Source organism: Kryptolebias marmoratus, linkage group LG13 (assembly GCF_001649575.2).
Source record: "Kryptolebias marmoratus isolate JLee-2015 linkage group LG13, ASM164957v2, whole genome shotgun sequence".
Lineage (NCBI taxonomy): Eukaryota > Metazoa > Chordata > Actinopteri > Cyprinodontiformes > Rivulidae > Kryptolebias > Kryptolebias marmoratus.
Genome location: NC_051442.1, coordinates 11,491,863 through 11,516,720, shown reverse-complemented (window position 1 = coordinate 11,516,720; position 24,858 = coordinate 11,491,863). Strand labels below are relative to the sequence as shown.

General features: G+C 39.5%; 2 protein-coding genes across 2 annotated transcripts in view; both read right to left on the bottom strand.

Moving 5' to 3' along the window:
* The window catches only part of mtnr1bb (melatonin receptor 1Bb), a 49,206-nt gene extending 42,129 nt beyond the window's left edge, over positions 1-7,077 (bottom strand). The window contains exon 1 of the mRNA XM_017418189.2: positions 6,050-7,077. Coding sequence (XP_017273678.1) covers positions 6,050-6,257 — 208 coding nt within the window. The 5' untranslated portion in view covers positions 6,258-7,077. The remainder of the gene's footprint in view (positions 1-6,049) is intronic.
* Positions 7,078-15,227: 8,150 nt separating this feature from the next.
* Positions 15,228-24,858, bottom strand: part of LOC108237008 (protocadherin Fat 3) — an 83,482-nt gene continuing 73,851 nt past the window's right edge. The window contains exons 51-53 of the mRNA XM_017418164.3: positions 24,778-24,816; positions 20,360-20,425; positions 15,228-18,495 (exon numbers count right to left, since the gene is read on the bottom strand). Of these exons, the coding sequence (XP_017273653.1) occupies positions 17,753-18,495; positions 20,360-20,425; positions 24,778-24,816 (848 nt within the window). The 3' untranslated portion in view covers positions 15,228-17,752. The remainder of the gene's footprint in view (positions 18,496-20,359; positions 20,426-24,777; positions 24,817-24,858) is intronic.

Below are 24,858 nucleotides of genomic sequence, written 5' to 3'. Positions count from 1 at the left end.
TCTCGGCTGGCCTGGGAACGCCTTGGGATTCCCCCGGAGGAGCTGGCCCAAGTGGCTGGGGAGAGGGAAGTCTGGGTCTCCCTGCTTAGGCTGCTGCCCCCGCGACCCGACCCCGGATAAGCGGAAGAGAATGGATGGATGGATGGATGGATGTTTATTTTTTTTCTCTTTTTTATGGACATCCAAAATTGTTTTTGATGAAAGGTGTTGTCAGGGAGAGTTCAAGCTTTTTCGTAGACTCACAAAGAAATGTTCTGCCATCCTTGACATTTTCTTCTACTCTGGTAATTTTTGCAGAAGGGGTTGCTGTCCTCTACAATAAAATACTGATGCTGAGGGACAAACCCTGACTTTATTTTTTCCTTCTCTCTCCTTAAAAAAAAGAAATAAATTTTTTTTTTAAACTTTTCTGATTGTTCAAGTTCGGGATCATTCTCCCAAACCTCTTGACAGTAGGAGTGGTCCTTTTTTTTTTTTACAAACTATCGATATATATCTTTTTCTGGTGAATCAGCACATTCAAACTTTCTTTGTGCATTTTACCGTTGGCTTGGTATGATTCTGATTCTGATATGCATTCTGATGATAAAATAACCTTGAACAGAAATCCCATAGTTTTAGAGTATTAAAAAAAAAATTACACATGTATCAAATAGGCTAACTGTTTTTAATTAAAAACAGAAAGGTAACTATTATTACTACTGCTAATTAAATATTTTTTCCTAAAGACTAAATTAGATTATAGCTAATGAATATATTTATTTATTAGACCAATAGACTTTTCATAGTTTGCTGTAAACATTTGTTTGAAGACTGTGTTATCTTAAAAAGAGAGACGGGTGGTGTATCTCCGGTAATCAAGCTTTGACCTTCTGAGTTTTTTACTACAGGAAACCTTTTGAAACAGGCAATTTTCTTTTTGTTTTTTTGTTTTTTTGTTTTAAGGGTTAAAGCTTTGGGGAATTCCTGGCCCCATCATACACAGCTGAACTGACTGGCAGCTTGCAGCAGCAGGTAGGGGAGGGCGAGCAGCACACTCTGCTACATACCACTGGAGAAAACCCAGCACTGTCTCTGACCTCTCATTAAAAGGAATTTAAACTGCAGGAAGTGCAGTGGTTTTGACAGTAACTTTTTAAATCATTAAAAAATTTGAAATTGGAAACCGGTCCAGACCTACTCTGTGGTCCTGGCTGGGGCAATGCAGAACATGCTGGATCCCATCTGAGCCAAACATTATTTCATTTTGGGTTAAATTAATAATATGTTGCCAGTATTCATCAAGCTTCCTTTTGAGAGGTTGTTGAACCGTTGGATTGATTTTTGGCACTGTCTGTAGAGGTTCCTTCCGTGCCACGTCCTTAGCATTTGTTTGAATAGACGCTACAACACAGATCATTTTTGTGCCAAATCAGAAGCACTCGGTGTCTGCTTTTATTGCAAGGTTATGTTAAAGCTAATCGAGCATGGACTCATTCACCAAATGGATACCCGAGGAAAGACGGTTCTCATACCGGATAATATGGACATTAGTCAGGAGATGATCTGCTAAATATAAAAAGCTAAAAAATCTTCAGATCTTTCTTATCTCAGTTTAATGACACAATTATTTTGATCCAATATTACTTGCTCAGTGAAAATAAAAACACTTTACAACGTCAGAGAATTTCCATAATAGTCTTTTTTTTTCCAAAGTGGAATATTTGTATACTACACCCAGTACACAACTTCTAAAGTATCCTATAATTCATAAAGGCAACAATTACACTTAAAATACTTTCTTTAGATTGTACTCTACTACAGTATGTACAGACTTTCAAACTGAATAGTAGTTATTCTGTGCCCTTTTATTTGTTTGTCTCATGTTTACAAGAACACAGTTACATACAAGAGAACTGATTCATGTTTGAGTGTTTTAGCACCACGGAGACAGCAAAAAAGTCTGGTTGTCAAGGTTTCAGCACCATGGACAGAGGTACCGAAGACAGAAAGCATGTGAATGTAAAACTCTAAACTAAGCAGTGAGCTTCCCCCCCCCCTTGTAAAGCTTTAGTTTTAACTAAAAAGCATTTTAAGTATCTTTTTTGTACAGGAAATGAGCTTTAGCGAAAATGAGCTGTAGAGGAAATGAGGGAAAGGGGGTGTATGATGTAAATAAAGTCTCTTTGAGGAAAGTCTCTGTGATGTGTGATCTTGTTCGACTCTCTTTGTAGGTTTGCAGCACCTAAGCATTTTCAAAGCCAAATCTCATGGGGCAAAAATCTCTGTCCTGCATAAGTGTAAAAGCCAATTTTGCATGCACATTCACAAACTTGTGCAAGAGAACACAATACAGCCAAAGCAACTGCAGATTCAGTGTAGTGCATTGTACAGATTATGCTCTCTATTGTACATTTTAGCATACTAGGTAAGCATGTTTATGTTAAAAGTAAGAAAAAATGCTGCAGTCTCTCTTGCAGACATATTTGCATGTTGATGCAGAATCTGTCTGCTATACAAAGCTGTTTTGATCCAAGGCCAACATGCCCCAGAGTTCTGATTTGTATGAATCACACACATCTTGATGCCAATTCAATATTGGGATAATTATGAGTCTGTAGTATGCTATTTACTACGAGGCAGCATTTTCCATGAGCGTGGGCAGGCAAGACTAAAGCATGGCCAGTTATCACCCGCCAAGCTTGCATTTGATGGAATATTACACTGAGTGGCAGACTCGCTTCTCACTCTGCCACTGCGGGGACAACAGTGGTGAGTAATCACACGATGCCCTCTGATCCCACTGTGCCTGTTAATACACTCTTGTTAAGTCAGGTGCTTTCCCATCTAAACTGTTAAGTGGGCCGTTTCAATCCAAAGGTTCAGTGCCGTTTCTGAACTGCTGAGTGGGCTGTTCGGGTTGAGAGAGATCAGCTTTAAGGCAGAAATGTACCATGTCTGTAAGGAAAAATAAAAACCCCCAAAAAACGGAGCCTTACATCCAAGACTATATTTTAGTGACACTTTTATTAAATATGTATAGGGAGACCAAAAAACTATATATTTATAAGACTTGGATTGAAATAAATAAACTCTTAATGAAACTAGTATAAAATTAAAGGCCTAGCATTCCTAAAAGGAATGCACATTGCCCGCTGCTTTTCATGCCAGAGTTTTTGACTAAGATTTTCTTATGATGAGAAATGTCAGAGTTGTAGTCGTTTTGGTCAAACTTTGTCAATGACATTACGTGCAATGTCAGCTACTACCACAACAAATTGTAGCTCAATATCTGTTAAATTGACTGAGTTATACAAATTTGTTGGTGTTGGCTAAGTTCAATTAGCAAAGACAACCATCTGGAGTTGGGTTGACTCCAAAAAATAATCAGTTATAGATGAACAACAAACAGTTACTTTCCCAAAGTTTTATTAAAATCTGTCCAGTGGTTCGTGAAATATTTTGTGAACAGACAAATGGGGTTGCCTTCAACATTTTAAACAGAAATCTCTGTCAATGAATATCAGCTGGATTATATGTTGTGAATGACTTTCAGCTACAACCATGGCACATTTGAGCTTAATATCTGTAAAACTGGCTGATTTATAGCCATTTTTGAGTTTTCTACGGTCGGTTGGTCATGACACATTTTGACTTGGATTGGTTTCAAAGGTTAATCAGCTGTAAACGTACATCTGACACGCATTTTCTCCAAGTTTCATTAAAATCTGTAATGTGGTTTATGAGTTTTTTTGCTAACAGAGTTGACTCCAAATAGTTAATGGATATTTTTTTTTAAGAAAGATCTTGTGTAATCTCTTTGCGTTCAAAATATGTGTTGAGGATCTGTCTCAGCTAATATCACACCCAAATTTTAGGTCAATATCTGTAAAGCGGACTGAGTTATGGGCATTTTTGTGTTTTCAAGGTCAGTTGGCTGTGGTGACCACCCGGAATTGGGTTGACTCCAAAAGTTAATTAGTTGTGGAGGTACATCCAATGATTACTTTCAGCATAGGTTATACAGTGGTTTATAAAATATGTTGGTAACAAATACACACACAAACACACACACACAACCAAAATATAATCTTTTTTTTTTTTAATAGGAAGCAGGCGATAAAAACAGTTGAATAAATTAGGGGTACGCTGAGTGTCCCCAGCTAAACAAGTGTTCCTGAAACACAGGAGAACATGTGTACTGTGTGTCCCAGAATGCACAATTTACTGTTGAGCCCTTTGGAAGTGTTGCAGCCCTCATTCAGCAAAAAACCTGACAGGCTCACACTTTTCCTCAAACATCCAACCTACAAGCTCTTTTTCCGTAAAGTCTAGGTGAGATTTATACACTACAGTTGACATTTTATTACAAAAGCCATTTCACTTTTTGCAAAACCTTATTGTATTTTGCTTCACTCATCTTGTGTTTTAAACGCTTCTGTCAAAATTATGCATGAAAAGACATACAGTTGTTAAATAAAACCTCCTTTTGAAAAGCTTTCATCATCATCTTATTTGCTCAAGAGGTAGAAAGATTTGATCTAGACTCGTCTGAATGCAACTATCTAGTCTGTCACTGGGAATATCATTTAATCGCAATAAAAGTAATTAAAAAAAGACTTGTCGTAGATCATGCTTTTCAAATAAAATCACACTCCACAGCATGGTCAGCTTTGCAAACATACTTCTTAACTTTTCTAAATCCACTTTACTCTGGTTCAACAAATAAAGACACTAAGCCATTCCAGAGCTATGAACACCAGGGACTCTATCTAAACCTTAGTTTGAAAAAAAAAAATCTTTGGCTTGAGTTCTCCACGTGGGAGTCTGAAGTCAAGGTTACATTCACATGCACCGGTGATCACCGTGTCCATCTGACTGAAAGAAAACGCACTCTAATAAAATGCACTCCTCTGCCAGCAAATACAAAGACAGATTTTAAGATCCGCTTCAATAAAAGTTTGCAGTCTTTTTGGCAGAAGCATTTAGTTATGTATTAATAAGGGAAAGAAGACTCCTGGTTGCGTGCTTGACAGCAAATAGTTGCTGATTTGTGTGATATGCAAATAAATGCATATTTCTATGACCTAATTGACGCTTGATAAACAAAGTAGCCAGTCAGCACAACGTTTGCAAACTCCATGGCTGAAAAATATTCGTGCTGACATGTTCTCGTGTCAATTTTGAGGCTTATTTTTTTTTTAAGCTGCTGTTAGGCTAAAACATGTTTCAAAAAGAATTTGCTTCTTTAATAAACAAAAAGGTGTCTGACAACTGTAATGGGAAGAGCAATTTAGAGCGTAAAGCAACAGAATGAAAAACGTGTCTGTGACTCAGTAAGAAAAAAAAAAAACAAGGAGAAAAGCATTTATTTTACTCTTAAAGAAACTGATCAGCAACCCTGCCCGTGTCGTTTTTACCTGGAAATGTGGCTTTCTATTCACACATCCTGATTTGGTTTTGCGCTTCTCTATAGGGGCATAAAAGCTCCTGCGAGACAATTTTTTTTTTCTTTTCCCCGCCACATCCAAAGCAGTTCATCAACACCATTACATTCAGCTTTTTAAAGAACTTCACCTGTGCCTATGCTTTCTTCATTTGGAACCTAAATGTATGACTCGGGCTACCTGTGAACATTATCGTTAAGGAGTAAGACAGGAAAGAGCTGAAGTTGTAAAGACATGAGCTCAGCACTCTTGCTGAATTCTATCAGTGCCCTCTCTCCGTTTTTTAATGCCAGTCAGCAAATAGATAATTTTGTCAACTTCTGTATATTAAAGGGCTCTGTGCAGGCTGACAGATAATCCAATATCTATAGGAAGAGCTTCCACTCAGTGCTGTGTGGCGTGGGCTCATTCTGTGGTTTACTTTTCTGTAAAAAAAAAAAAAAACTTTATTAAAAGTTAGTTTGTCACCAGACTTTTAATTAGAGTGGAGCATAGTCAAACCTGACTGTTGCCTCCGAATATTGGGCTATAGAGGCTCGCCCAGATTACCTTTAGGTGACCTTTGTATAAAAAATAAATAAATAAAAAAAAACCCAGCTACATCTGGGGGAAGATGATCTCACCTGCGTTTCTCAGTTTGCGGTTCCTGAACACCGAGATGATGACCAGCAGGTTCCCCAGCACGTCCACCACCGTGGTGAAGATCAGCACACTGGCCAGGATGGCGATGACCCAGGCGGGGCGGGCGGTGCCCTCCGGGGCCAGGCTGCGCTCCAGCTGCCCCAGCCGTGGCTCTGTCCGGTTCCTGATCAGCGCGAACGTGTCAGGCATCACGGGTGGCCCCTCCACAACACACAGCTGCCCCACCACCCCCCGCCTCGGAGTCTCAGCTTCTTATTAAGTCCCGCAGGTACCGTCGGTACCGGCGTGTCCGGGACGAAACATGGAGCGCGCCTCTTCTCCGCCGCCACCCCGCTTCCCCGCAAGTTCCACGAGAGCGCAGGTTGGAAGTCTGCTGCTTAAAGGCGACAATTAGTTGCTGTGGAGATCACGTGTGACGCACGAAGTTCCACGGAGTCTTGGGTGCGCGTGCGAGCATCTTCGCGGAGGTCCATTCATGTCCCGCAACAAATGAAGACACCTCCTGTCGGCGCCACACCTCCTGTCTGGGTTTGGTTCAGAAGATATTTCTCAGAGCGACACATTTGGAGTCTCCGTCTTCTCCCGGTGTCCCTGGCTCGGCTGACATTTGTAACTCTCCTTCGTTTTGCCCACGTCTGTAAAGAAGAAGAAGAGGGCAATTTCTTTTTTTTTCTTTCACTGAAATGTCAACCCGCTTTCGCCGCCTCGGGACTCTTTCTGATTCAATAAGCTGAATTGCGGGAGAAACGGCCAAACAAATTGCGGTCCTTTAATGATCTGTCATGTCCGGCTCACGCGCCGGACGAGCTCACGACGCAACTGGAGCTGCGCGCGCGGCGACGCGTGAAGCCCCCGGTGAGACCCACATCCCGATGTGGAGAAATCAAATTAAATAAATAAATAAATAAATAAATAAATAAATAAATAAAAACAAGGGAGAGAGATTCGGCTCCGCAGACGCAGACTCCTCGGTGTCCCTTCTCTCCTTACCTCCAAACAGCGCTCCTCTTCACCCCCCTCTAACATTTTTATTTTCTCCCACCTCCTCCATTCTCCCCCCTCTGCCTTTCTCTCGCCCCCCCTCCCACCCCTCCAGCCTGACCTCCCGGAATCTGCCTGTGATCTCAGCACAACGCTCCGAGGTGCTGTCTAAGTGGGGCTCAGCGGTGGGTCCAATCAGCACGCTGTGACTCCTGTGAGGCATTTCTCGCGGGTGAGCGGGAGGACATTTTGAAAGTAAAACAATTAAACCAGACATTTTGTTGCAAGGACGCCAGTTTTGAGAACACACACACTTTGTGATTTTAGGTCACGCCGTGTTTATCCTGAAAGAGTAAAACAGCTGGAGCAGTTGAGACACAGTTGAAACACTCATTCATAAAGCTGTGAAGCTGACTGGTTGAAAATCACAACTGGACACATTTTCATTTAAAGTCATTTTCTTTCCTTTCATCCTTCATCTTATTGGCCTTATAAAAGCTTTATTCAAAATAACAACTATTTAAATGGAGTTTATTACGTCCTTTATGGCAGAAACGTGTCAGTTATGAGTAGATATCTCTGTGTTACAATATGTTAGTTTTTAGGGCAAAGTTTAAGGCTTACAACAACCTAAGCTACAAGGATAGTCTGGTCATTTTTGAAATGATGTCCCACCAAATGGTTTATCAATATTTAGTACTTTATCAGCACTTGACACCAGTCATAACAGGAGAAGGAGGCAAGTCTTTGACCAGGTGAGCTAATCATGGGGTCTAGTTGATGAAGGCCCAGACATTTAACATTAACTAATGTAGTGTTCTTTTACACCGGTATGATGTTTTTGAGAAAGAGTTGTTTAGTTAGCTTGAAAATAATAAATAAATTCAAATGGGCCAGCTATTAGCCAAGCCTGGACAGAGGCTTTTGCTCCTTTTCTCCATACTCCGTGCTCTGTCACTGCTGATAAGGTACTAACTATTCGTAACTATTTGACATTACTTCAAAAATGACCAGAATATCTCTTTAACTTTAACAGTCATGAAAGGAAAATAAGCTATTCAATGTGGAAAGGTGAAGTGGAAAATTTGCCCCCCCCAAAAAAATAATCATACAACAGGCATGTTGCATGCCCAAGTTACTTAAGGTGATTTAAGCTGTACCCAGTCTATTCTAAGTCTTTCAGCTACAAACACAATTCATTATGGACTGGACCCCCAAAAAATATCAAAACTTTGAGAATTTCTCCACCGTGTAATTTCTGGACTCTGGAGCATTTGTGCACAGTCACACAGCAAGTGGAGGTGGCAGTTTAATCCCATTCATCCTTAACCGGTGGCAGTGGTGCAGTCAAACTCTCCACGAGATCCAAGCAGTTTTAAAAGTCATCAATACTGTCAGTGCCAGTGGTGACACAATGAGGCCAGCGTCAGTCCCTTGTTTCACTCTTTCCTGCTGGACCGCAGCAGATGCCCTCAAGCCCAGCAGCAGGAACAGATCAGAGGCGCCCGGCCTCACCCTCAAAGCAGGGTGATGTGTGTTCAACAGGCTTTATGTGATGACCAGGAGACAGACAGCTCTGGCTGCAAGGTCAGCCACATTGACATCACACACACACACAAGCTTTTTATATGGGAAAAACACTCAATAGAGGGGACAGGGACTCATAACAATACTATGGGGGAAAAAATCAATGGTGTTGGTGGAATAAAACACAAGTCTGCTAATTAAAAACTGCAGTTCCCTGATAATATTCTGCTGACTGTGGAGGACATGCTTCACAGTAGTCCAGATCCACAGCTAGTGTGCTTGCAGTCTTGCCCTACTCTGAAGGAAATCTCTGTAATCCAAAGCATTTACTTCTCGTGGTGAGGCCTAACACTGTGGAGAAGTACGAGCACCGTTCGGAGCACAGAAACAGGATATTGATACCACCCTCTTCAATAACCAGGAACCCAGCTGCTCCATATGGCCATGTTTTTCTGTTGTTTATTAATATTGATAACACAAAGTCTCTTTGCTAACTCAAGTCATTGTTCCACATAGGGTTTTGTTAAAATCACCAGATGGTGCCACAAAATCTACTGTCTGGGGAACAGAGTGTCAAGAAAACAAGAGAAAACTAGCCAGACTATTGAAACTTTATATATAAATATATTTTTGCCAGTGTGTCTGGGAGTAAGGTGACAAGTTCAGAGAAAATAGATTTACTACTGAAACAAAGTTTAAAAATACCATGGATGACACTAGCAAATTTTCCATCTGACTTATATTTATTTTGCCGTATTGTATTTTAACATGCAATGCAAATATATACAATACAATATAAGGTATGCATATTTTCCACCCTCTTTAACACCAAACTTTTAAACAAAGATTTAGTAGCATTTGGAGTATGTGATGGAGGTGAATCTCAGCTACTTCCGCACCCTATTTTAGCTCAATATCTGTAACACTGACAGAGTTCTAGGCCGTGGTTTTGTAATTCTGAAGCTGCAGGGTCAAACCCAGGTTGCAGCAGTAAGGGCAACCGGAATAATCGTTTGTGCGAATTTGCTTGCTGTGGCAACCTCTGAAGTAGGGAGCAGCCAAAAGAACTTCCTTACTTCTTTGTACTATAAACTAAAGATCACATTTAGAAATGTTGATGTTATTTCATGTTTTTAATTGTCATTAGATCAGTGTTTGTTATAGCCCCATAAACCTGGGTGTTTCACAGGTTTGTGTAATGGTGACAGTCTTTAGAGGTGAGGGCACATTTGTTTTTGAAAACATTATTATATCTGTTTGACAAAATCTGTGACTCTGCAGTTGCCCTCTTGTCACATTTCTGATTGTTTGAGCATTTGAGTCATCACTTAGACTCTGAAGACCACTACAAAAGACATTTTATGCTCTTTCAGTTCAACAAGGGCCTAATAAAAATCAGAGCGACTTCAGCATATCTAAATGCTTATTCTGCTGCTGAGCATAAAACCCCTCTGATGATCAAAGCGCAACATAAAGCAGACCTCCTTCTTAACAAAATCAAATCTCAGCAATCTCGAGGGTGACAGTGTACCCATTTCTTAGAGCCAAAGGAGATAACATGCTGAGCACTGAGGCCCCTGAGGCATGTTGATCCATCATTCTGTCTCACCTCCGTTTAAGACAGGCTTTGTTTACAGCAACACAACAAACAACGGACACTGAAATAAAGTCCAACACTGTTAGGACAAGGCTGAGGTCAAATCAGCATATCAAAGCTTGAGCTTTAGAAAGCAAATTAATGATGTCGAGATTCAGCTTTTTCCTTTCATTTTTCTTTGGTAGGATTTAGACAAAGTCCTTATGTAAATAACAACAACAAAGACATGCAAGAAATGTCCAAAGGTTTAAGGCAATTACTGGGTTTTAATGTTGTGTAAATGTGACATAATCCAGTGGCATTTATGCGCTTTCGTCACGTAAGAAAAATCCAATAAAGGACATGAAGTGCATGGTTAACTTCCCTGTCTCCCACATAGCAATTCTGCAGGCATATGCCAACAGATTGCCTTAGTAATAATCTCTCCAAACAGCACGGGGCGGGGTGTGACAGGGCTGGGCTGCTGCACAGCTTCTTCTTGATGTGGTTCAGGGCAGCATTCTGATGGGAATTTCTATCTCCATACATGTAGACATCAAGTCTTCCCGTTCCATTTTTCCCATCCCCTTTTCTTCTGTTTTGCTATGCAAGTATGTTGCGTCTCATCTTATGCGAAGGATCAAAGTATCTGTTAAATATTTGTGACAAAAATTGCTGCAAACCCTGGCTGCATTTGTACCGTCACCGACCTGTTTGTGTTTGTTTTTGGGGCATGTATGAATGCAGTATGTGTTGGCTTGCCTTCATGTATTTCTGCCATCTGAGACAGATGTTGGGAGGATAGATTAGGTCTGGCTGCTGTGTGTAATCCTGGAGTGACTGAGAACAGCATGGATTTATAATCACCCCCACAGTTATCCCTCAACAAGCGAGAACTGGGGAATGGTAATCTCTCGTACTTTTCACTTCTCTACTCATCTCTTGCCTTTCTGACATAATATGTCTTTCAATCCCCTCCTCCTTAACATCTTTTCATCCATCTGTCCATGTCTCCCCTTTTCCTGCTGTGTCCAGCCAGATTGTGAGGAAAATCACTGATAAAAAAAAAAGTGGAACAGAGAATAAGAAGGAAAAACAGGGAGTGAGCCATGGTTTTATTCAGCTTAACTGATTCTGTGGTGTAAATGCCAGATGGTCCAATAAAAATCCAGCACAGTTAAAGTGACTGGCAGGTCCTCCTCAGTTTCTTCTGCTGCACAATGAGTAAACACAACAGTGACTTTGTTTTTTGCCCAGACTCTCTTTTCCCACACTCATCCTCGTATTTGCCTTGGGTTTGACCCCATGCCACAACAGCCAGCATGCTTGGAATACAATAAACAAACAGGGCAGTCATCAAATGAGAGACATTGGAAGTTATTGGGACATGTTATGTAATTGTTGTCTAAATATATTAATAGGATCTAAATCTAAATGGATAAATTGCTTGCAGTAATTGCCTTTCTTCAGACCAGACAGCAGGACCTTTTCCTATCTGTGTGCCGCACATAGAGCTGGAGGAAGATGTAAAGTTATAAATGAGTTTACCCGTGAGGGTTGTGTCATGTAAAGATAAAAACAAGATCAGTTAAAGGAAGATGGAAAAAAATATAAAACAGAAAAATCCAAAGATGCTGCCAGGACTTTTTACACACGCCTTACTGTTAGAGCTGGGAGAAACTATCAATCATATTATGCTAATCAGGGCATTGGAAGTATACGTGCTAGTTTCTCTCCAACATTCACAAATATTCATGAGTGCTGCCTGGCACATGAAACCACAATTAGCTTTAGCTTTTTGATTGTTATTTTGAACTGCTTGTTGCAAGTTTTAGGTGAGGAGGGGGGAACAAAACAAACTGAGTTCATGCCCTAAATCGAAAGCCTTTTGTGTTGGCAATCCTGAAGGAACTAAGCTTGGTGCTGTGGATTCTGAAACATGAAAAGCTGTATTAACTGTGGCACCTGCTGTATAGCCAAAGGTATTCTCTGTGGCTTCAATGTAGACATCAATCCTTAAGCTAGATCCTCCTTCTGCAAGAAAGCAGTTGGGTAAAGGCTAACATTGCTGCTTCCGGTCCTTTTTAAAGATATTGATGGGTGGGTTACAATTAGGTCTCAGAGTGTGTCTCTGAAATTAATATCCTTTACCCAAATGAGTCTGGTCTTAAGAAAGAGAGCTTCACCTAGATGATTCTACTATCTGTGATAAAGGCCTGAACACAACCAGAGCAGCAGCACACAGTCCCCTTTTCTCAATTCACTCAACCTCTCTGCAGCGTTTAAAATTATAAATGATGGCACCCTACTATCAGCACTCTCTGAGATAAGCATCTCCTGCATTACACACAATTGGTGTGAGTTGTACCTAACTGATCGTTCTTTCAAGATGACATTGCAAGGGCAAACTTTCATGTCTCATTGCTTTATCTGCTCTCATTGGCTTGGCCATCTACTATTTGACTTACTATCACATAAAGCTGTACCTGTCTTTCCAAAAATGGATGACCAGTTGCCATGGGTGACCAATCAATTGATCTTAGTTATAGGTCTAACCGTTAATCCAGCCATTTATTGTCACTATCTATGATCTCATCGAGGAGGCAACAGGTCCCAGACATCCCTCTCCCCAGTGACACTCTCCTGGGAGGTTATCACCACTATCACTGTAGACAGGGTGAATATATATATATATATATTGTGTAAATATGTCCCAGGCTTTATGTTCTTTCTTGATTACTTCAGAAGTATGTTGTCTTGTTCTACCATTTTATTTGTCAGTCATGACTCTTTTTATTTGTGGTTCCACAATAATTATTGATCCGAAGCATCTCTCTTTAACTTCAAAAATCTTTTTAAGACTCATCTGTTCAAAGAGGACGTCCTATTCTTATACCTTTAATACCCTTACAAGCTCATCCTGCTCATATTTCACATTCCTGGACTCTTTTTACTTGTCCTCTTTAGAATTTTTCCTTCCATGAAATTGCTAGGATCCCTTACCATATTAAACTTGAATGTTGAAAGAAAACTTGTAAGTCACTTTGAGAAAAGTGTCTGCAGAATGACAACCTGTAAAATTTAATGTCATATATTTGGAAAGCTCTAATTTTCTGAATGGCCTTGTATTGACAGGCAACCTCATTAGAGAAACCATAAATTCAAGCGTTCAGATCACATTAGGCAGCAGCACAGGCTGATAATATTTCAGGCAGTAAAGGTGGTGGTAGAGGTTTTATATTGTTTCAATCAGTGACAAGTTTCATCAGGTTTTATGATTATCTGGGCCGAGCAATACATACACTTTTACTGGGCTGAGGAAAAATAAAGAATCATATCTCTCGAATTCTGCCTTGTATGTGTTCGAGTCTTTGTGGTGGGTGGTCCTGCAGAGAGAGAGAGAGAGAGAACATAACTGAAACAAGGCAGCCAACATTTAACTATGAGCTCTTTCAATCTTTTGCACTGATACAAACTGGCAAGCACTGAAAGATATACGAGGGTTACCCACTGCTCAAAAATAATAAAATAACACTTACTGAAAAATAAGGTCTGCACGATATTAGAAATACATGTGATTGGGGTATTATTGAATCTCATGATGATGAGACCAGTTGCAATATTTTCCTCACTCCTCTTGTTTTTGGTCATCATAATGCTCACAATGCTTTCCATGCGCTTTAGCATTTTGACCATGATCTAAATCAACTGTGGGCATTAAGGGCAGTGGGTTTTCATCTGATTGCTGAATATTCTGTATTGTTGGCATGCAGTTTGTTTCTGAGATTTATTACTAATTTTTGCAGTACTGAAAGAATGCACATATGACGTAAACAAATGTTCAGTATACTGTGCAAACCTGCTCTGTAAGAAATGCACATTTGCAATCATGGAAATGTAGCTCTTGGTTATGAATAAGAAAAAAAAATGAGAACCCAAAAAATAAATTCAAATGGATATAAGTTACCTGAAATGTTTTACAGAAACACATTTAAGAAACTTGTTTTGTTCCTTACCTTAAGGTACTCTGGAATAAGATGCCTTGGCTGTTTCCTGAAGTTATCTCAGTGCATGAGCGCACATTGTGACATGTGAAAAGGTGGACAGGTTTTGGTCAAAGAATCCAGCCCTCCCCTACCCTCATCGCCTAACACATAGTAGTTGTGACTCTATGACACATGAACTATTTGTAACGCTGATATGTTGAACAGCCTGCAGAGAGAGAAAGAAAATCACACATCTCCACCACAACAGATGCACCCAAACACATTTACACTGCCTCACCCCTAATTGGCCAAAATGCGTAACAAAAAAAAATCCATAACAAACAAGTAAAATACAATCAGAGGAATGCCTGGTTGCCATGGGAAGGGTTTTCCAGCAGATAGATAGTTTGGTGTATTTTCTAGAGGAAGGCTCAGATGATAACAAGAGCAAAGTTTGTGTGTGAACTCCACAGAGGGTTGGGAGGGTAGGGGTAATCACAAACCACAAAGGTTCCTTTATGCCTGCCTGTGTTAGTTATGGACAGACTGAGAGCAGACGGTGGACATGGAGCACAGTGACCACTCCCTGCCCTCATCCATTGTCACCAGCCAAACTTTAATTAATAATCACCTTTTGTGGATGCAGAGAACTGGATTGAAAATGCCACCTTCTTTAGCATAATTATTTGAAAACTGTAGAGAGGGTGTAGGCTTCGTAATTTGCAGAGTTCTCTTTATTAGGGAGTCAAAAGATGTTGCTCTGTTGATAAAAGCTCAATATGCTCATCAATATGTGAATGCAGAGAGTAAAAAGTGAATAATATCTCTATATATCTATATCTATATCTATATAGATATAGATATAGATATAATGTAAATGTATAATAAGAACATGTACCTTTTGTGTGAATAAAAAAAACATTGTAAATGGCTTTGAGAGACAAAAAAAACATTTACCATTTCTAATTATAGATGCATGATTTCCTCTTAGCACTAGGTCAATATGAAAATAAGCTCACTGCAATAAAGAGTACCACAGGAAGAGAGTTGGATTTATTTATTTAAATCAGCAAAGAAATCTGTTCCCGAGGTAAACAAAAAAGACATAATGCAGAAAAAGATTATGATGAAATCTGCACGGCTGTTGACTTTGTATACCACCAAAGAGATCGAAGCTATGATCATAATAGCCTTATAAAATAATCTCAGATGTTCTCAAAATGAAATGTATTGTTTGACCGGTCATATACTGTAAAAGATGCATTTCAAGCCACACTCTCAACACCTCCGTGCCTTCCTGGGACTTTAACGAGCTTAAAGTTTTGCTAAAACAAATCTGTCAGATTCTCGTGGGGTGGGAAAGAAAAACATATAAGAGGTGTGACAAGATCGACTTAACAGGATTAAATATTTTATGGGAATTATTTATCTGACAGTGGGCTTTAAGATACTGTAGCTCAACAGCAAGAGAATATCAGGCACATATTCACCCTTAGGACAAACACCTTATTTCTTTCTAATAAAGAAAGGAATCTGCTTGATTGGGGCACATTCAAATCCTTGTAGTGCACAGACAGTAGATAATAGTGTGTTTCATTGGTAACCCCAAAAAAATTTAAAACCATTAGGCTCAAAATGAAGTTTTACAACCACAAAAGATGGAAGTCAAGTACAAACGAATATGAGCAAAGGTGTGTTGATTTAGTCCAGGTTTAATGTTTCAGCCTTCTGGAAGTTGCTGTTCTGCACTGAGTTTGTACATCTTGAAGTATTCCAATGGGACTCCTGCAGGGGGCCTACTTTCCCTCCACAGTCTGCAGACATGCGCGGCCAGGCGAAGTGGAAACTGCAAAGTGCCCACAGGTGTGAATGTGTTTGTCCACGTGTTAGCCTGACCTGTCTGAGATATTTCCCCGGGCCGGTGCCTCGTGCCAGCTGGGACACGCTTCAGGGACGCACTCACAGAGTGGACCGGAATGAGTAATGAGGATGGATAGATGGGCATCATACTGAGAGACACGGATGCATTTGCTGACACTGAGACCGATAATGACCATGTTAAGACGTGCCACCTGACATGTGGCCATTAGCGTTGGATGTTAGAGCGCTTCCAGAAGAGTCCTTCGGGAGAGTACCTCTCAGGATTAAAATCCCGGCGCCCTTTCAGCAGCAAATCAATTTAACAAAATAGTGTGCCCTTGAATTTCATTACAAGCTGACAATTGTGGATGATTTGCATTTACACTCTGCTCTCTTTCCTTTAGAAGACCCAAACACTTCACTTTGCATATTGTTTCCTGTTTACATCCCTAAATAAGATGTAAATGTTTTCCTAGTTCCCGAGGACAATGTTTAGCACAGTCATGTTCACCAGGAGGTGTATTGCATGTGATTAAATGTTAGGCATCAGAATGTTTTTTTTCAGCTCTTTTATTACCAGATATAATTCTAAATGCAGATATTTGGACCGGCTTGTTCCCCAATCCTCAGCTTCCCTGGACTTCTGCTCTGAATATTTACATGGATATACCCCGAATCTTAGTTTCAGTGCTGTTTAACATTTCCATTTGCATTCCCTTTGTTGTGCCTGAACTGGGAACAGAGCAGAATTTACACCGTGGTATCAGTGTGCCAACCATGTGCTCATCCTGGGTGAGCGATTCTGCACTTCACGGTCGCATTTCCAAACAATTATCAGAGCCTTTCAGCACACGATTTCTTGGAATCCTTTTCTCATGTTAACACCTGCTGTACAGTGGGCTTCCTTCCATCCAAAACTGCAGCTTTAAGGATTCTTGCAATATTAGTAAAATTAGAAGTTGTGTTATAAAAAAAATGCCTATATTTTAAATTCTACGACTGCATTCTGAGATGAAGAAAATGAGAAATGCATGCATTGCCACAGGTTCATTTCTAAAACACATAAATCCATAATGTGAGTTAACAAAGAAGTTCACACAAATGAATAGTTGTCAAATAAAAATTCATAGAATAATTGAATAATTAGGTGAAGATCCCCTGGTATCAGCGCTCGTAATCTTAATAGCTTCTCTCGGGCTGTTTCTACGATGTGGGTGAATAGATTGGTTCAAAACAACCCGGAGCATGTGCCAGTGAAAATAATAAAGGTATTAAGTACAAACAATGTTGGGTTCATGACATGATTGTGACTCTGGGAGTGTGTGTGTGTGTGCGGTCCAGTGGAACAATGTATGAAATACTCGATAACGTGAGGGTACATTGGTATCATTCAAAAAAGAGAGGCAGCCAGGCTCCAAACGCATTGCTTCAGTGACTTTAAATAATAAATGTGAAAGCTTTGATTTGCAGCCAATCACAGCCAACTCTCATGCAGCACAGGTGAAAGCGTCTAGAGAACACACAAATATTTCCTCTTCGTTCTCCAGCGTTTTGAAGATCCAGAGGATCGGTGGTGAATTAGAGCTTGTTTACACAAAGATAATAATGTAGAATATAAGAAGCATGTTTTTTTTTAGCTCTTGGTCTTATTCAGATACTTTAATATGGTGCACTATAAAAGTCAGAGAGAATCATTGTCTTTTTTGAATATATAAATTGAATATTAAATATATATGTTAGATAATTTTCTGCACTCATTTAAAGCCGTCCCAGTCTGCTGCTGGTTCAGATCCAGTTGAGGCTCTGTTCACCCGTGTGGCTCTTCTGGCTCTGAGCGACACCAGGTTCAGCAGTCTCTCTAGCTCGTCCCCAGAACCTGCCAATGCAGCAGATCCAAGTTCTCCCTGACCCTCCTGTGATCCCCTCCATTCCTCAGACTGTAGGTCCCAGGCCCTCAATGGGGGCATGAGTTGAGCTGGGTGCAGGTTAAGGCCTGGTGGGCTGGGTGGGTATCCTTCGTAGGCTCGTCGGGTTGGTGGTAGAGTGTCATAAACGCTCTCTGTGTCTTCGTTTTGCTCCGTGTCATGACTGGACTCTCTGAACTCCTCGTAAACAGGCGAAGAGCTGTCTCCGAAGCTGTCGCTGCCACGCAAAGGCAGATGGTCTCTGTGCTGCACTCCCATGTCCCTGCTCCTCGTTCCTCCTCCTTCGTGCCTCCGCTGTTCTTCCCTGTGTACAGTTTGTTTTCTCTCCCACTCGCCTGAACGGTTCCTCTCCCACTGGAAGGTTCTCCTCCGGTCCTCCTGTCCCCATTCATGGCCTCTGTCGCAGCCATAACCCGTCGTTCTAGAGTCTAGCTGCAGAGACCGTGTGCTACCTCCACGCCTGATGTTCTGCTGGGCGTCACTAAGGTCATAATGGGATCCCAGCTCTGGAGGTCGGAGCCGCAGTGGTGACAACCAGCTTGAAGCATGAAAGGAAGTCTCCCACTGATATGCTGAAAAAGAAAAGACCCCCCGAAAAAAATTATAAGTGGCTTGAAAGAATTTTATGGACAAGAAGCATAATTTTAATGAGGACTTAAAAAAGTATCCAAGCTAACATGCTGTGTTAAAGCCCAAAGCCTTACTCTATAAAAACTAATGAAGCTCAACTACTGGAGGCATTATGTTCTCACTGTGATGTATGTGCTACAAACAGTATCTCTTTTTTTAGTCAGTGTTTGGAGAATGAGATTATCTGTCAACAAGATTATGCACTGGAAAGGTGTCACATCAGTAAATTTACTGTCCATTTTAAACAACAATATCATCTTTTATTCAGGAGGCAGCCTGAGGTGACCCCAGTGGAAATCTTTTCAAAGTCAGTTATTGGAGGGCTGATATAACAATTTTTGTTGTAATTCAAATTCTTGCAGCGTTTATCTGTAAAGACTGTAATGACGGAATCATTTTTAAAAAATAGTTTGTTTTCCTGCTTGGTTGTGTGGAGCACTTTTGAGTAATTAGTATCTTATCTGCAGTAGTTTTGAAGAATGAGGGAAAAATTCTGAATAATGAAAAGTAAAGCTAAGAGATACTCAAAGCAGGGTGTGTGCAAGAATTCATTTTTCTAACAAACTCAAAACTTTCCGTCACTGTTTTGTCAAAGACTACACAACATATTTTCACACCTTGCAACTTTTGCATCAGAATGTCAATTTACTTTATCACTATTTTGGCCTATATTGCTACACAGAGGCATGCAGTGAACTTATTGTTTACTGACAGGGTTTAACCGTGACTCGCATTCCTGTCAGTTCAATTTTAAAACAACTAAAGATGTTAAAAATAAGAGATCAAAAAAGTGAAAATATCATGCATTTTTTTTTCTGGAATTGTTGGTTATAGACACAAAACAATTTATAGCAGAATACACTGACCAGTCGCAGGATATGTTGGTGCTACAAATGCATAGAAGCAAACATTGTTCACAATTGAAAAATAAAAGTGACAAAATTGTTTCATAAAAAATTGACGAGATGTCAATTTACTTCATTTACCAGTCACTTAAAGTAGTAGGAATTTGAACAGTAGTTTTAACTCTTTCACAGGAAATCTTTCCTTTTTTCTTCAAACTTAAATCAAACTGACTGCTGAGCTGCTGTAAGACACCGAATGTTCATAAGTGCTCCACAAAACCCCGTTTCCATAAATCCAGAAATAAAACTATTCACTTGAAGAGGTTTTCAATTTACCAACTTCAACAAAACTCCTATATATTAGGAAAAATATATATATATTAAAACAACTTTTGTTTTTTTATTTTTCTTGTTGAATGGTATGTATTTGTATAATTCTGTATTCTCTTATGTGCTTGAAATGAAAATACATGAGACTGTACTTTTTGAAAATTTACATGTCACTGAATTGTGTTTACAATAGTACTCCAGTCCTCAAAGTATTTAATATGGTGCAAATAAAATCAATCAAGAACACTTTTTTTAATAATTAGATTCATGCTCTTCACTGGAAATAAACTGCAAGAACTCCAAAGTATCTTACAACTTCCTTTAAACTGCAGCATACTGGTTGCATAATTCTTCACTGGGCTAATGAGCTGTAAGTGAAAAGGTATATTGACGGAGTGAGAGGAGCCAGAGGGGTCAGTCTCTGTGTGGGATAAAGTCTAGGCTTCATTAGTGTGCTGGCAAGGACCAACTCCTGGGGTGCATCGCATGACACATGTGGACAGAGACACTCATTAAACAAACCATGCCAACAAACCACAAAACTTTGGAGACCTTTTTCCTAGCATGCTACACTGTTTCTGGTTGAAATATTTCCAAATAAAGTTTAAAAGAGAGAGAGAGATGTTCTTACAGTCCACAATGTACTCTTTGATGAACTCTACACAAATCTCATCCTTGCTCTGCAGGTGGTGACTTGCTGTCAGTGAATTGGAAAACAAAACAAGCATCTTATGGGACAGACAATGTTTGATGATGAAATTGTCATAGCAACAACTAAATGCAAAAAAAAAGAAGAGGAAAAAAAGAGGAAAGAAGAATGGCAGAGAAAAACACTTGATAATGGTAAGGGGAAGCTGACAGAGAGCTGTTCAGCATATTATTGACACATGCAAATGGATAGAAACATATACAAACAAATTTTACGAGACATAATGAGCAGACAGAAACAGAAGCACAAAACACAGTCTCATACAAACACAATTAGTGTTACGTCAACTTGAGACAGGTCCCATTTTTGGAAGAGCAAATACACAGTAATTCCTGTTCACCTCATTTCAAATCAGATTTATTTAAACCTGACATTCAATTTCTTTGACTATAGTTGGTGATATTGTGTGGACGGACTAACATAATCATTATAAAACCCTATTGGTTACCTTTCAACATCAGAAACATCATATCTGAGATACCAGCTTTATGTCACTTTATTTACCTCTTTACTGTATTTTTACTGTGACATCAAGATCATTTGTTCTGATTTGTTCTCATAACTGCTTTCCAAAACTCTTGACAGAACTTAGAGCTGGTATGTAAAACAAATAGGCTCCTAACTGGAACAAATGGAAGAACTCCACATGTTTCTCTTAGTCACGTTTTTATCTCTTTAACTTGTTACTTTTAGAATCTATAGAAATCTTAGTGTTAATTTTAGGACTCTGCATAGTCAAGCTCCTGAGTATATTTCTGAATTGTCCAAGCCCTACACTTCACCTCGGACCCTGAGGTCATCTAATCTGAAATTATTAGTAGTTCATCACAAATAAAGTAAAACTCGAGGGGTTTGGATTTTTTAGGCATTTGCATCTCGACTGCAGAATGAATTTCCCTTGGTTTTACTTTGTTCAATATTGACAGAGTTGATTTATTCAAAACACAGCTGAAAACTTTTTTATTCTTGTAGAAAAACAAAACAAAACAAAACACATGAATTTAACATGTGGAAAAATATGTGACCAAGATCACAAGAACATGCTGAAAATGTCCCCAAATCACACAAAGAACATCTGAATAAAATGTGGTTCACATGTTAATTTAACATATTTCTGTATGTGAAATTCATGTGGATTTTCTGTAAGAGTCAGACAAGCTTTAGGGAGGTTTTTTTTATTTACATTTTGCTAAATTATACTGTTATTTTCCCCACTGTTTTATTTCTTTTAATTCAGGCCTTTTTAATGTATTTTTATTGTAAAGGACGTTGTACATTTTTTTAGAGAAAACTGCTAAATATGAATAAACTTTATTTACTTGTTCTTTTGGAGACTGCCAGTCAAAAAGCAAGACACATAATTCATCATTCCATGGAAACATGATTTCTCATTCTGAGTGATGTAACTCCCTTTTTGCTTGCATTACTTGAGTCCTCTCTGGCTGGTCATAGATTGATTCTTCGGTTGATTTAAAATGCCTAGGCAGATCATCTCCATGTGGTTAACAAAAAATAATTATCTGTTCGACATCACCCTGATCCTTGTTGTTTATCTCTTTCATATTTATCTGAGTGGTTTAGCTCTTTTTGAAGTAATCAGCCCCTTCGACCATTCAATCAAGGCCCATCTTTTATTCCCCCATTTCTATTTTTCAACATTATTGCCTAAAACTGATCACAATTGGTTGGGCATTTCATAAATATTCTCCACTCATTTTTATGTTTTAGTTAAGAGATTTATGAAGGGGTCCTTTTTATATGTGTTTATCATGTGTTTATACATGCTTATATTTAATTGTGTATGTTTTATTTTATATGGGAAACTTATTGTAATAGTGTGTTTTTACAAGGACAATAAAGTTTATGGATAATCGTTATTGTGCTTCAGCAAGCTACTAATGATAGAGGCATAAATCCAGCCTTGCACTGGGGAAGTGATGAAATGCTTTTTAGACGTACTGTAGTAAATTTCTGGGAACTGAGAACAAACAGACTCAGTAACGATGAGCCAATTAATATTGATTGTGAGACAGTAGCTGAAGCAAGAGACAGGGGCACACTGCTCTTATGCTGCAGGTGTGGTACTGTTTCCTGACTGGATGTGTGTTTGTAAAAGCAAAAGCCATCCATCCGCTCAGAGAGGAGAGGCAGTGGTCAAACTGTAGCTGATGCCCTATTTAGTGTGAAAGAGGAAAAAGTGTTTGAAGCAGTCCTCTTCTTCTGCTGTTCTCTGCAAATGTGAGGCTTGGCTCAAAGTGCCCTAAGAAAATCCTCTGAGATGTTCTAAAAGGCTGGAGTGAAAGCTTTGCTCTGCTATAAGTGATAATTAACTATGAACCAGAGTAAGCTATAGAATAGTTTTGATCTCTTGTTTTATTTAAGTAGGTAAAGCTAAGGTTTACACAGAAAATATTTTACAAGGAGTTTTTTTTACGATGATAGTTAAGAGTTTTTGAAGTTGGATTTTGTGTAAATTTGTAAACAATAGATGTCTACCTGTTATAGATAGTACTTTGAAAGGTCTGAGTTTGAAAGAAAAAAGGGAATGATTCTGACCAGATTAACAAGTAAATGACTAGTCACAATTGGGACCAAGACCAAAGTGGGCTTTAAAAAACTTCAGTCTCAAAAATGTCATAAATGCTTTAAAAAAAAAAAAAAAGATGGACTTTTACATTGTCATCAGTTTTGTGTTAAACAATTATTCCCACAGAATTTTATGGTTGTTCCCAGGCTTTATTAGTGGCAGCTAGCTGTAGCGCTCAAGGAAGTATATCACTGGGCTGTGGCTGTTTGAAAACTGGTTGACGACCTCACTTCTTACTCAACATTGTGAGAAAATACGCATATTTTTCATAGCTGTATTTGCGACCAAGTGACCAACAAGCTGTGTCCACATTTTGAACAGCTGATTTTGGAAAACCACAGCTTATTTTTTTATGAGCACAGCTTGCAAAAATGCATTCTAGGCTGTGCATAATATTTTGTTGTTCACCTCCGCCCACATACCTGCCTTGGCCCGCTTTGTACCCACCTCTGTAGCCAACCCCACGTTTATTATTGAATCTGCTGGAGTACACCTTTGAAATTGAAATACGACTTTGAGCCTGCACAACTCACCCAAGGAAACTGAGAACCCCTGTGAAGTTGTGAGACATTCTGGAAAATCCCTTACAAATACTCTTCACAAACTAATCGTCAACAGTCACAGCCCTGTGAGATCCTACCTTTACGATGTAGCCTGGGGCACTTCCTTCAAACAAATATATTTCTTCCAGGACAACTGTGTAATGCAATACTGACAACCATGTAAAGGTTTATAAATAACATTTACATCAGCTGCTATGAAATTGTTGAGACAGGAGTATTATTTTAAAATCCACTTTGTCTGTGCTCAGACTAGCTGTTAGTTAATCAGTAAGCTCAAAATAAACTATTTGTTCAAACTGAGGTTGTCCAAAGAGATATCTACAACAGGTCAGATATTACTTGTTAATAACCCTTCCACAAAAACTTAATTTTAGATATTTTAAAAAGAAATTGATGAAAATGAAAGCACTTTTTAAGCAGCCTAATCATAATGACAGTCCTCGAATGCAGCAGCCTCCACCAGCAGGACAATGAACGCCCTCCCAAAAAACTGGAAATACTGCCAGAAGTGGCTCGAGTCACACAATAAAGAGCCCGCAGCATTTACCCAGCCCCCAGTCTGATTGAACATCTGTGGGATGCAACAGAGCCAGCCTGATGCATGGAACACCCACCCACAGAGACGATGCGTTGCCAATTCCTCCACGGCTGACGCCATTGAAAATGCCAAGAGATTCCATGTTCATGCCAAGAGGACTTAGAGCTGGTGGGGTGGGATGAAGAAGGACCTTTAGAGTGCTAAGCCGGTGCCTTTCGTGATTATTATACGAATTTGAACATGATATATTATTTGTAGTGAGCAAAAAATTAATATTAACACATTATTTCACCCCCCTTTTTTTTGCAAGATTCAAATTGGAACAAATCAGAAAACCATAAAAAAGGTTAAAAAACAAAAACAACTGGACTTCTAATCTGTAATTGACGTTTCGTTTCCATCCGAGGAGGGAGAAATCAGAAAATATTTCTTTCCTTACTCTGACCTTAGAGTTCACCTGGAAATTCAAAGCCACATTGCTACAAACAGCCCGGCTGATCTGCGCTGTATCGGGTGTGAAAAAAAAAGCGTTAACAGAAAATAATGTAAAGAATACAGCAGGTAGAGTTTAGGATCACAGCTTGAAAAAATGGAGTCATGGGGGAACGGCTTTTTAATAAGCTGTTTTTCAGCTGCTTTGCGTCTCACTCACCAGGACTGTTCCACTGCTGTTCTTTATCCATGTTTGACACTTCAAAGGGAGAGAGAAAGCCAAAGTCAGAGAACGGCTGAG